The 14,270-nt window shown below is 42.0% G+C and overlaps 1 protein-coding gene across 1 annotated transcript in view; it reads left to right on the top strand.

The window, feature by feature from the left end:
• Nucleotides 1-14,270, top strand: part of MTCL1 (microtubule crosslinking factor 1) — a 155,371-nt gene that overhangs the window by 80,680 nt on the left and 60,421 nt on the right. The window contains 1 exon segment of the mRNA XM_053247105.1: nucleotides 6,336-6,395. Coding sequence (XP_053103080.1) covers nucleotides 6,336-6,395 — 60 coding nt within the window.

Here is a 14,270-nt window from a genome sequence, read left to right as displayed (position 1 = left end):
GGCGGGGGGGGGGGTCACAGCAGGTAAGAACCTGCAGGAGATGAAGGTGGGACTCTCCCCACTTGCCCGTCTATCCCGCTCCCAGCAGTTGCTCCCCCATTGGGCATCTCCCCTGAGCTGAGATCTGTCAAGACCTTTGCTTCTCATACAAGGCAGATCTCCAAGAGTCCGGCATCCAGTCGTGGATGGGTTGACACTCGGTGGGCTCAGAAAGCACCCTGCAAAAGTTGTTGCCTCTGCACAAGGCTGGGAGCGATAGCAGGCGGTGGGCGAGGAAAGGGTTCTAGCTAGAGCGCTGAAGCTGTTCCTCCTGCATACGGCCCCTAACAGACACATAGGAGGTGCGGGCCTAACAGGTCTGGGATGCGGGCCATCCAGCAATGAGAATGCTCCGAGTAAAATCCCAGGGCTTCTGTGCCCACCTCTCCCACCTGCCTGGGATAGGGAAGCACAATGCAGAGAAGCAAAGTGGAGAGGGAGCAAGACTGTGTGTGTGTGTGTGTGTGTGTGTGTGTGTGTGTGTGTGTGTGTGTGTGTGTAGACAGTAGAGGGAGATGTGTGGGGTGGGAAGGGAAGGAGTGCATAAGAGTGTTTGTGTAGGTAGAGAGAGATGTGTGGGGTGGGAAGGAAAGGAGTGTATCAGAGGGAGTTTGGTAAATGTACCTAGGTGCGTCTCTGCTGGGTTAAACAGTGTATGTTTGTGTCTTGGATTTACATAAAATATTTATTTATTTATTTGAAATGTTAAGGGGCTCCCCACACATGCTGATTTACCCCCAGCCCCACACACCCCTAGATACAGCCCTGAAGTGACTAAGAGACTCTTGGAGATTGGAAATGACAGGGCAAAGTGAGATGTGCTAGGCTTTATGGCCTTTCTGTTACCCAATTCAGGACATTTTGTGATGAAGCTAGCAGTTGAGAAAGAGAGATTGAGTTGGATATCAGTAACAAGAGTTCAGTGTCTATGTCAAAGAGTGTCTATTGAAAAATTGTTAATGGGTGACCAGGAACGTAAAGGTTCAACCATTTTCCATTAAAAGAAATAGGATACTGCCACTGTCAGCAGTAAAGATAACCAGTATCCATATCAAAACATTTGAAGTTTGTGCCTCCCCTAAAATTTTCATCCCCCTGAACCCCCAAAAGCCACAAACTTCACTAAAATCACACAACTGAATTTATTTGGATGAGCTCTAGTTTTTACTGTGATCGTTATAATAAAAATATAAATACAAATATTTAAAAATGCAGTACATTTCTGAAAGGGATAGATTTTAAAAAAAAATTCAGGAGATAATGTTGGCTTTCAAGTTTATCCTGGAAAGACAAGAACAGTGTTCAGCCCTTCATTTAGTCATATTAAGAATCTGCTTGTTCAATTTATCCTTTATTTCTGTCCCTATATTTTCACAGTACTCCTGTTAAAAATATGTCCGCATTCAAACCAGACTTGAAAACTGTATCTAGGATAATCTCTCTTCTTATGCTGTACCTCCAGTATTTCATCCTATCTAACCAGGAGTAAAAAACAACAAAAACACTGGCTACCATCAGACGTCAAGGGTAACTTGAGGCAAACTCACCTCAGGTCCCCACACACACCCCTTCAAATGACTGTAACTGCAGTTCCGATTTTGCATCCAAACCTTGGAATGGGCCCTTGATTTGTAGTGACTTACACTCACTTGATCAAGGGGGGCATTGCTTCCATTGTGTCATCCACTTTGTGCAGCTTGCACAAATCGGAATTAAGGGGAGTAAGCTCCTCTCCCTCTCAAACAAAATTGGCTGCTGCGGCTGCCCTTCTTGTGTTGAAGGAAGCCCAGGCAGCCAGTTCCCAGACTGCAAAGGATGATTGTCTGGCAGTGTGCTGGGAGAATGCATTGGATCAGTGGTTTGCCATTAAGTCTGAAGACAGCCCCTGTTCACTCATAATGTCAAACCCTGGTTTGGTGCTGCAAGAATGAATGCTGCTGAGTAACTGTTCTGGTTTGCAGGCAAGCTGTTTGGACAAACTGGCAGATCTATGACCTGATTCTAAACCAGGATCAGAAGTCCTGGTTTGCAGCACAAGATGGGAGGAGGTGCTACTTGATTCCAGTGTTTCTCTGGGCTCATTCCTTCAGTACCAAACTGTGAACACAGAGTTGGTGATGGCAGACAGTTTTCATCAGTAACAGGCTTGTGGCAATCATGTTCATAGATTTTAAACAAGTTCTAGTAAGACTGCTTTCCTTTCATTGTCTCTACAACTGGACTAAATTTGGTTCAAATCAAGGTCCACAAGTTAGATCTCTTGCACCTCAAATGTTCATGCATCTGCCCTGACGACGTATATATATATATATAGAGAGAGAGAGAGAGAGAGAGAGAGAGAGGGTCGGGGTGGATGACATTATTACAAACTATACCATTGAGGTGTCCCTGTGTGTCACTCACTACAGCTGTACCAAATTTGGTTCAAATTGGTTACTGTCCACAAATTAGTGCAGTTTTGCCTCAAAAGTTTACGTATCTGCGATCTTGAATTGGGCTAGATGACATTGTCACAATCTGCACCATTGAAGTGTCCCTATGTATCCCTACAGCTGTAACAAATTTGGTTCAAATCTGTTAAATGGTTCACAAGTTAGCTCACTTGTGCCTCCAAAATTTACATGTCTACCATTCGTGTGGATCACATCACAGACTATACCATTGAGGTGTCCCTGTATGTCACTCACTGCAGCTGTACCCAGGGGCGTAGCAAGGTTGGAGTGGGCCCAGAGATGAGATTTTAAAATGGGGGCCCCCCACCCAAATTCCAGGGCCTCCGCACACCCCAGGCCCCCAAGGATTTAAGTCTGATATTCCAAAATAAGTATGCTGCCTGGAAATACATTTCACTGAATACACACACACACACGTCACAATATATAGTGATATACATTGAGTACTATACATTTGTTTTACTTTTAATGCCTAGAACACACTAGAAAGATGAATGATTAAAATGGCCCCCTCGCTGCAGATTAGCAAAGGAGACTTTCAACCATGCAGGGTGAGCCTATGTTTGTTTTCTCAGAATTCTGAACAAATTCAGTCAAGTTCGATTCCAGGAGGTTTTTCACAGGAGGCTTTTAAAGCCCTTTAACACACATCTCCTCTGGAATAGAGGTGCTGCATTCACATGTTGGCCAGATTTACCCTGAAGTCCCTGCAAATTATTGGGGAGCAGTTCACACACAAGAAAAATAAAATAAAATAAAAGCACAAGACATGCTTCACAGTTCTCACTCAGACCTTCTGGGTTACAAACAACTTGAACATAAGTGCATTTATAAATGAATGAATGAATGAATAAAATAAATATAATACTGTTTCTTCCAGAAGTTTTTGTAATTTTCTGCCATGAAACAAGCCACTTATAGGACTTTTTAGATAGTTTTTTTTAAGCCAGCAAATTTTCCAAGCTGTTTAAAAATAAATATTTCTCAGTCCCTCCCCCCCCCATATCAAAGCCCTATGGCAAGCAGATGCCTATATATCTGGGGTGGGGGGAGGAAGGTAACCACAAAAGGGAGTTCACACTCTACCTGGCCAATGCTGGGCTGGGCTGGGCAGGGCAGCAAGGGGTCTGCTGCAGAGAACAGTGGAGGCCTCTCTGGCTGCCTCCTCCTTCCTGGCTTGCTTGGGCCCTACTCGAGTTCAGGCTTCACAGAGGCCTACACGAGGCCTCCATGGAAGCCCCGCCCACCCGCCGATCCGCTGAGAGGCGGGAGAAAAGGAGCTCTTTGCAGCTTGTCTGCTGCCTGGATTGCCGGCCAGGAGAACAAGCTGGAGAGACGGTGAACAGGGCAAGTGGCTGAGGGGCCTTGGGGCTGGGCAGGGGGCAATGGGGAGTCACGTGAGGTGCCTCTGGGGGGCCCCTCCAGGCAGTGGGGCCCCCAGACAACTGTCTCCCCTTGCCCTATTGTTGTTACGCGCCTGGCTGTACCCAATTTGGTTCAAATGAATTAGACAGTCAGTCCACAAATTAGCCGGCTTGCGCCTCAGACATTCATGCAACCACCATCTTGGATTGAGGTGGATGACATTGTCACAAACTATGCCATTGAGGTGTCCCTTTGTGTCACTCACTGCAACTGTACCCAATTTGGTTCAAGTGAGTTAAGGAGTCCACAAATTAGCCCGCTTACGCCTCAGATGTTCATGTGGCTGCCATTTTGAAATGGAGTGGATGACATCATCATATATCATGTCATTTCAGCATCCCTATGTGTCTCTACAGCTGTAGCAAATTTTGATCAAATTGGTTAAGCAGTTCACAGTTTAGCCCACTTATGCCTCAAAAGTTTATGCATCCACCATCTTGGACTGGTGTGGGTGACATCATCACAAACTATGCTGTTGAGTTGTCCCTATGTGTCCCTACAACTGTACCTGATTTGGTTCATATTGGTCCAGGCGTTGCGAAGTTGATGAGTGGGGGTGGACGCACGGACAGACACACAGAAAGCCGGGCGATCTCATAAGCCTACTGGAAAGTAGGCTAAAAACTATGTACCTTGCTGGGCTTGCTAACCCAAAACAATTTAGCAGACAAATAGTGCATTGAAACAGTCATGACCTATGTAGAGGTGCATGTTGCACTTCTCAGCTGTTACTGCTGAGTCATGGCCAAGGAGAGCAGTTGCTAGGTTTTCATTGTGCCAGTTCTGAGACATGCTTTACAGAGTCCTGCAGGCATGAACTAGTGATGTTTGAAGTGCTAGTTATGGCATTTGTATCCTCATAGGCACAGTGGTGCATTGGCTGCGCTGTTTGAACCAAACCCTTGTCTGCCATTGCTTGACAGTGGCAGCCAGGAAGTTGAAGCCATACCACTGCAAGTCACCTGTTGTCCAAGGTTTAACACAGGCTAGCTCAAATAAGATGTTGTCAAAATGGTTGTGAAAGATGTTGACCCTAGCTTTGTTGGGTTTCCAGGGAAGGGTTTTTCACAATGAGTAATGTGTTCTTCAAATTGAAATTGGTGAAGTCATAGAATGACTAGCGGGTGCTAGAGAAAGAGAAAAGGTGTGGGGGACTGCTCAATGACTCTTGCTACAAAGTAATCTATGAAAATGAAGGAAGGAAGGAAAGACTGTAGCCTTTTCTGTTTTAAAAAAGCATCTACAACTGCTCGTCCTTCTTTGATCACTCTGGTCAAGTGTTTGGAATGTGACTGTGCAGTGTGCTTAATATAGAAGTAAGCACTTTGCTATACAAAATACTTTTGTGAGTCTTTTGTGTGCAGAAACTGTGAAACATGTGAGCAGGCATCCTAGTCCTGGCTGTGGCCTACTTAGGATTCTACAGCACAGTGCTGCAATTCTCTATCCTGATTAGCAAAGTGCTCAAATAAGAGTTCTTCTCCAGAGACCAGGATGGGCAACCTATAAGCAACAGCAAATCATAGTAATCTTAAAAGCAGATTAACTTTTGAACACGAACAGGCAAAAATAAATTGTGGAGTATCTTGAGCATATGTTATTGTGAACTGTAAATAGCCATGCTGTTCAGAACACAGAAAGGAAAGGGAGATTAATTGTAATCTCCAGTATTTGAGTAGCTAAAATAATCCCAGTTCACTTGACTGTTTTAAACTAATTCACTGTATCTTTGCCTTTTTAAAAAGATTGCAACACTTTTATTTGCCACTGATGGCCAGATGCTACAGATGTTTCCACTAATTGATTAATCTTTCAGTCTTATGGCTAAAAATCTAAGAATAAACTTGCTAGGCCCAACAGCTCATTTAACTGCTTGGGCTGCCTATTAAAATCACCAGGGGAGGTCTAGATGGAGTTGCCACCAGCTTGCTTGTTGGCGACCCAAAACAGGGCTTTCTCTAGGGTTGCCCGGAGGCTCTGGAATACACTCAAATGAAATCAGAATCTCCCCATCTGTGGTTGTTTTTAAATGACTTTTGAAGACACACCTGTTTCATCAGACTTCTAGTTTGTTTTAAAGTTTTATTTATGGTAACTTTAATCTGTTTTATATGATTCTTAGGTTTTAGTTGCTGTTCTCATCTTGAGGCTGTTTTAACTTGGGGGAATAATGTTGCCATACATCCTTATTACCACGGTGTATTGGTGCAGATCACATCTGGAGTGCATAAACTTAATCATAAATGAGAGATAGGTAATGTAATTGAAAGGCAGCAAATATTAAATTTTAAATATCTTTACAGAATCAAAGCACATAATCTTCACTACATCTACTGGGTTATTTTGGTGATCTCTCCCTAACTCTCTGCCTTTGTATGCATCTTGTCATTAACTTGCTATCAATTGTATGTTTCTCAGAGCTCCCTGAAGAGAAGAGGCAGCAGGGATATTCACAAAGAAAAGAAAGCATTTGCTCAGGTACCACTTGGAAACACACACATGTTTTTCTTTGTCATGTGAACATTTAGTGGGCAAATAAATGCTATTGGTTTGTGGGGAAAACAAAGATTTTGTCTGAAATGCAAGAACTGTCAGAATGTCCTCATCATTTAGAATGTTTAATGTTGATAGAATAGGTATTCTCTCTTTTCTGTTGACAAAAGCAGAATATTTTCTTATGAAAAGTAAAATCACCCTGTCTCAGAAGGTATTTGGAGCAGATAGAGCTCGGGGACACTAACTAAATTTATCCGTTGTGCCAAGGTTTTTGTGCTAATGAGCATCTTGGTACAGAATGAAATTCACACACCCAAGCAACACCTAGCATGTTGTTCTCTCAGAGGCTGAGGCTTTGTTTTCCATGAGAGGTGAACAGCCATGTGATATCAAGATATTGTTTTCTTTCAACCTGATGAAAATTGAAAAGTTGAGCTATCCACTTGTTCCACTTGGATACAGATTTTATTGAATTCTTGAAGTGTGATTCTCCCCAGGAAAACTTTTGTTTTGAGTTTCTTGCTTCTTTTGAACTGATTGTATTGAAGGTTTTAAAAGTTTCCCACCAGCCTTAGTACCATTAACTGTTAAATAGAGTGGACATGCAGACCAGATTGTTGTTCAGGAGGAAGGAGTTGCTGTAGGCTTTTTTGAAAGCCTTTACCCTTCAATGCTAAAGCAATTCCTAGGTACTATCAATATGTTCTATACACTGGACACTTATTGCATTACATAAGAGAAATCGTGTTATGGTGTAGTTCCATGAAGATAAGCAATGCTGTGTCATTTGATATGAACTGAATTGCAATAGTATGAGATTTCATAGGGTCTGAAAGGGCAAATGGGGACAACAACATTCTGATACACTTCAGTAAATTTCATGTTCTCTCAGTTAAAATTACTAACTGAAAATTTTACTTGTATAAGGCTCTTAGACAATTGCCAACTTCATCAGATGCATGAAGTAGACTAAGAAAGTCTCCTGAAAGGCAAAATCAAATTAGCAAGGTTAGAAATAAAAAAGGTGGGAATGTAAAGCTTATCCAATCGAGGTCTACCAGTGCAATATACTGTATTATTTATGTTGCTGTGGATTTTATAAATAGATAATCAGTATTCCTCAGTGAATATTAGCTTCCCTTCCAAACATGACTATCAATATTCAATAAAGAAAATCCTGCAATTTCTGACATACACAATTATGTGTGCATACTAGAGTGATTTGAAAAATAGTAGCAAAATGATTGCCAAAACCCCATCCATGGGTGGATGGGGGCAATGAAGATGAGTCTTAAAGACGATAGATCAAAAGAAAGGGCATGACCTGAAAGATACATAGAACCTAAGCCATTTGTGATGTCATCAGCAAAAAGCAGTACCTTTTAATTGTACATTATTATTATTATTATCATTATTATTACATTTATATCCCACTCTTTCTCCAAGGAGCCCAGAGCGGTGTACTACATACTTGAGTTTCTCTTTCACAACAACCCTGTGAAGTAGGTTAGGCTGAGAGAGAAGTGACAGGCCCAGAGTCACCCAGCTAGTTTTATGGCTGAATGGGGATTTGAACTCGGGTCTCCCCGGTCCTAGTCCAGCACTCTAACCAGTGTAGATTTCCGAGCACTTAATGCACTTCACTAGCCACAACTCTTACCAGGAGGCAAGCTGTCATGTTTTCTACAAGGTGCAGCCACTGAACAGACTTCAGTGACATTGCAATATAGAACAGTAAATGAGTCTTGAGGATATGTGCTGAATCCAAATCTGTGAGTAAATGTTAATCATATACAGAATCATAGCTACATCTTGGGTTTCCAGGAAGAATGATGAGCAGCGTACTGTTACCACAAGGCTACAATTCTCAGCAACTAATGAATGCTGACTTTTATCAAACATATGATTTACATTGTATTTATGTCACAAAGCCTGAGAGTAATCATTACCTCAGTTGTCCAAATTCAGTTTAAACCAGCCTTTCTGAACCCACTTCTCAGCAATAGCTAGACATGAGGCTGGTTTATACAACAATGCCCATTAACCATTAAATCCCAGATCCTCACAGTATGTTCCCCTGGGGAGCATGTCATGAACACCTGGAAGCTTTCACCAATCCAAAATCCACACCACAGGAAACCAATTCTTAACTGGGATTGACAAACCAAGTTCAGATCTTAGATTAACTATCCCAGTTAAATGTCAGGTTTAATCAGGGACCAACAAAAACTTTCTTCTTCTTCTGGGTTCTCATAATGTGCTTCATGGGAGCGTGTGTGCCATGAGGATTTTGGATTTAATGGTTAACAGGCATAGTTTTGTGTTAACTGGCCCACTGTGGAATAACTGGGACCACATATGTAGAGGGAAAAGAGTTTGTTGGAATGGGGTTGTACTGAGGGCATCTCACCTCAGAGCTTTGCATGATCTCACATTGAATATGAGAATGGATAACGTGATATCCACTGAAATAAATAGTACTAGCAGGGCTGGATGCAGAGCATCTGCTCCTCCACCGGCCCACCACTTCTCCCCCCCTCCCCTTCTCCCCTCCCCCACTGCCTCCTGGTTCTGGTGGACCATCTGGCCTGCCGCCGCCTCCTTGTCCTTGTTTTCCTCCCCTTTGGTAGTCCGGCAGCTGCTCACAAACTCTCGCAAGAGCTGCCACACATGGAATTAGTGACAGGTACACCTAGGAGAAATAAATATAGAGATTATTCTAGGATTATTCTAGAATAACCGAAACAGGCAATACAGCTTTGGTGACCAAATGGAAGCCAACACATCAATTTAATGGCAGTGTGTCAACTACAATTTGTGATTTTCATATGTCATATATTCTCAGTCCACAGATGATATTGTTTCATTTCCCTTTGGCCTTTGACCAAGTCAGTGAAAATGGCAGTGAAGCAAAATGAGCAAATATGGAAATGAGCAGAGCTGGATCTGTTCACAAATCTTTCAGGCATACTTTGCCCTTTTCTCCCTCAAATAGTTATTAGACATAAAACATTTGTGTGAGATGTTTTGAGAAAGCAATTTCCAAGGCTTTTCTTTAATAAGAAGGCCCATTTTTTTATTTCCCCTTTATCGGGAATATATTAGTCTTGTCTTCTGCCATTGAAGGCACTCCAGCTTGGCTCTTCCTCTTATATTTGGCTCTTTATGCAATGTTGATATGGCTTTCAAGTTAATGGCATACTGCAGACTAAATCTGGGCTATGTTTTTCTCCTTAGTTTTGCATTGTTTCTAAGACAGTAAAGTCACTTTTATGCATCCGTTCAAGAACAACCTAGCCAGCCAGTTCTAGCCAGCCTGGTACAAAAGTCAGAAATAGATTGTAACACTTCTGGACCAGAGATCTTCACTATTTTTGAAGTGAGGACCAAGGTTGGCAGAGGTACTGCCAAATTTTGCAGGGCCACCCCCAAACCCTGCCCCACCAAACCCCCCACCTGCCAAGGCCCTGCTCACTTGCCATCCCTGAAACGGGCTGTCGCTAACCCCCTCAGCAGCAGGCTTGGCCCCTGGCTTGGGGTGTGCAAGAGGAAAGGGATCATCCAGCTGCTTAGTGCTGTGTGAACTAGTTGGGACGTGGTGACACCGGAAGGAGGAAGAGGAGGGAAAAGCTGCAGAGATTGAGAGTGGGAAGCAAACCGGCCATGAAGCAACAGTACTTGCAGGAAGAAGAAGGGGAGGGGGAGCAAGAGAGGCGGCAAGCCAGGGGCAAGCAAACCAGCCGGGAAGTGATGGGCCTAGCAGGAGGAGGAGGGGGAGTGGCAAGCCAGTGGCCACCACTAGGGTCTGTGCGAGCCACCACGGGCACATAGTGAAGAACAGTACTCTAGATGTCATTTCTTTATTTTGTAGAGCCCCTAGGGTTGTACCCAGACCCTGTGTAAGTGGAAGGAAACTTGTGAAAGGGAACTTTCCCATCCCTTTCCTCCACAGTAGCCATTGTTTTCATCCACAAGCTCCTCTGGAGACTCAGGGGACCCTTGGCAATGGCATAAGATGAGGTGTGGGGCAGGACTTCAAAGAGGGGGGGATTACCAAAAGCCGAGTGGAGGCATTTTCTATGAATGAAACTCCAGCTGAGGAAAATGCCCCAGCCTGCTTTTCAGCAATTCTCCCTTCCTCTATAGTCCCCCATTCCTCATCCCACCCTCTTCTGAAGGTTTCTTGTCCACCAGAAGCAGCTGTTGAAGAGGGGCAGGAAAGTTGTTATTATTATTATTATTATTACTTTTATATCCTGCTCTTCCTCCAAGGAGCCCAGAGCGGTGTACTACATACTTGAGTTTCTCTTTCACAACAACCCTGTGAAGTAGGTTAGGCTGAGAGAGAAGTGACTGGCTCAGAGTCACTCAGCTAGTTTCATGGCTGAATTGGGATTTGAACTCGGGTCTCCCCGGTCCTAGTCCAGCACACTAACCCAGTTTCATGGCTGAATTGGGATTTGAACTCGGGTCTCCCCGGTCCTAGTCCAGCACACTAACCACTACACCACGCTGGTTCCCCTTCATTAACTTCCTTCCACCCATGTCCTATACAATCCCTAGTATACTGCTAGTGCTCCATAAATACCGTGTAGTAATAGAATTGTATAGTTGGAAGCATATAACTCATCTTAAGTGCTAATCAGTAGGCATTTTAAAAGAAGTTTCAAAGCTATGTTTTAAAGCTGTGTATGTATAAATGAAATGCATAGCCAAAAGGGGAAATTGCTTTGCAGGGCATTCAAGCACTTTCCTCTGTGCACTGGAAGTTCTTTTGGCTTTTGAATCTTCCCAAGGCATGTTGCTCCACTATACATTTCCCTCCAGTTGTCTTTATAGCCACGTGAAGCAAAATGTGCTCATAAAAACCAAAAGAAAATTTTCAGGATCCTGCCCCCAGTACAAAATTCTTGGTTCATTTGCACACCACTATAAGCAATAAGGAACAACCAGATCTTCTTTCCTCTTGGAAAGCTTGACAATCAGCCAGCCAGAGCCTGCACAGCCACAAATATCTGACCAGCTAGAGGAATGTGGTATTTGTATCCTATGTATAAACACATACACTTGAGAAATCATTCAGTGAATCATTTAGTCAGTCACATACTGTATATTAAAGAACCCAAAGTCTTACCAATATAAAAAAAATGCCGGTTAAAACATATGGATCTCTGTACCAAAGATCATGTTAGCTATACCTTATCTGCATTTAGTTTTATTGAAAAAAAAAAGTTTCTGTTCAGCAGAGCTGCAGAATGGAGCTTCTTGGAAAATGCCAGGCAGCAGTCAGGACACAAAGAAAACTGTTTCTTCAGCGTAAGGTAGGAATGTTGGCACCAGCCCAATTTCCTGGGCACCAGCTACGCTGCCATCTCATTCGGCTCGCGCAACCTGAACCCAGTAAATGCATAGCCACATTCTGCCTTGCCAAGATCATCCAGGAGGTGATAATGGAAAATTCAGTTTTTATCTCTTTCTTTTTGTTTTTTCTACTTATCAGTAGTTCTTATATTTTGGGAATGTATGAACAAGCCCTCAGTTTCATCACAGCTTCTGCGCTGCAATGCTAATTTATTCATGTTTTTCTCCCCGTCCCCCATGTTTCCAGTTTCTAATACAGACTGCAAGCCCTTTAGTGCCTGATCCATTTGTTTTCTTTAAAAAAACCAAAACTATCTCTTCCAAATTTAGTGTATACATCACACCACCAGAGACAAAGTTCTGTGTGAGTGTTTGTGTATAGACTCTGTACCCAGTCAGTGCATGGCTAGGAGGGTGGTGGGTGAAATTCTGCTTCCCCCACCAGGCATTGACTGTATGCATTCATACAGTCAGGACCAATATGGATAAAAAGACAAGATGATAGAGAAGACTGTGTAAACTATTAAAAAATAACCTGATTTCAAAAGTCAGTGGGAGTTTCAAATCTGATAAGCCAAGACTGTTCAATGGATCTATAAACGGATCATGCAGCTAATATGTCATTTTTAAGATGTGCTTTACATGATGGAATTAATTAGTAACAAATGAGCTGACTTTGAATCCTAATGTAGCCAATTCATGGAAATGTTGTTTGTATATTTTGTGTTATTAGTACCATATATTCCTGCTTAGCATTTAATATCCCAACCCTGCTACCAGAAGTGGTGGTTTGTGTCCAATAGGCATATTGTTTGGTAATGCCCGTAATAATGTATTTATGTGCCCTTTGTCATGCTAAAGGCTCAGGGCATGAAAAATTGAGAGAGAGAGAAGGAGAGAGAGAGAGAGAGAGAAGTTTTTTAAAAGGTAAACTCTACCCAGCTTTAACCCAAACTGTCAAATGTCAGCACGATTTGCTCTAATTAAAACAAGGTGTGTGTATATGTTACTGAACATATGTTTGATTCTCTCAATGGATATGGCCATACCCCTCCCTCCCCCCTCTCTCTCTCTCACTCACACACACACACACCCTCTCTAATTACATCTGATATAATCTGTCCTTTTTGTACTATACTAACCAGGATGCTAGAATGACATGTTTGTCCATTCAGAGTTGTCCTTCCCAAACAATTCTTATTTATACATATCTGAGCAACATTTAGCCACATGCTCTTCCCTTGTCTTTCTTGGAATACTGTATAATTATAGAAAGATTTGAACTGTGCCTAACCAAGAAGCAACCAAGAAACAAATGCACACATACTCAATAAAGATATGAAGATATGATATGAAAGATATGAAGCTGACAAATCATACTGCAACTCAGTTCATGCCTGTGCTAGAGATAACAATTTCAGGATGGTAAATTATGTCAGAAAAGGACTCAGTACCTTTCAATACCTTATGACTGGAGCAGTGCCATTGCAACAGTCATAAAAGGAGGAAGGCAGGCTAGGAGGAGCTTTCCAGCACTAATCAGTCATCGTACCAGTCTTGCTCCAACACAGACTCGCTGCAATGAGATCAGTACTCCTCTTCCACTTCCTCCCCCATTTCATCATAAGTTTGCAGCAACAGAGCACTTGATGTATTAAACCAGTAGAATTCATTTTTCAACATCCAGTGTCTTAGAATTGTCTTTTCTGTTGGATTGAACTTGTATTAATTGACCTGCCTGTTTGACTACTGCTTTTTGCATTGTTTTTATTTCTTACTTTGTAGTAGATTGTATGGTATATTTTTAAATATATGGCTATGTTATTTCTGTCTTCTGCAGGCATGAATTATCTTGCATTATTATTTTTCTGGCTTCACGTCTAATATATTTACTATATTTGCATTTGTTTCTTGGTGGTTCTCTTTTGTATGTTTCCCTCTTTTATTCTGTGGGAACACCTTTCCTCCTTTAAAAAAATAAATCTTGGAGGCAACATCTACATACAGTGAATAAATATTACAAGAAAACATTTACATAATGAAGTCTCCAAGCACATCTTGCATCAGACTTCATAGCCCTTCTCAGCGACACTGATGAATTGTCACCCTTTCAAGCGACTGTTTTTCTGTCTTGCAAAGACTGTCAAAATCTTGATTAAAAATATCTCTTCTGAGGCTAGGCCTCAATACATAATGTGAAGGTTAATAGAAATGATTAGTTACTAAAAGTTAATGTGAGTAACATATTTGCTAATTTAAAATTTACTTGATCTTGCTTTTTATTTCTAATTCTCACCAGAATTTTCATGCTAATGAGAGTCTTTTGAAGAGATACTTTTCACTTCAGTGCTTGCTATAAGATACTTGATATTTGATTTTGTGGTAGATAATTCTTAGTAATATCAGCCCCAGAGATATGAAAACAGCTTTTAAATTAAAGTGACAATATGACTTCATTTGGTTGAATTTGAAATTAAGAAGCTTTTCACTTTCATA

Source organism: Hemicordylus capensis, chromosome 4, assembly GCF_027244095.1.
Source record: "Hemicordylus capensis ecotype Gifberg chromosome 4, rHemCap1.1.pri, whole genome shotgun sequence".
NCBI classification, from domain to species: Eukaryota; Metazoa; Chordata; class Lepidosauria; order Squamata; family Cordylidae; genus Hemicordylus; species Hemicordylus capensis.
This window is presented reverse-complemented; position numbering and strand designations above follow the sequence as displayed.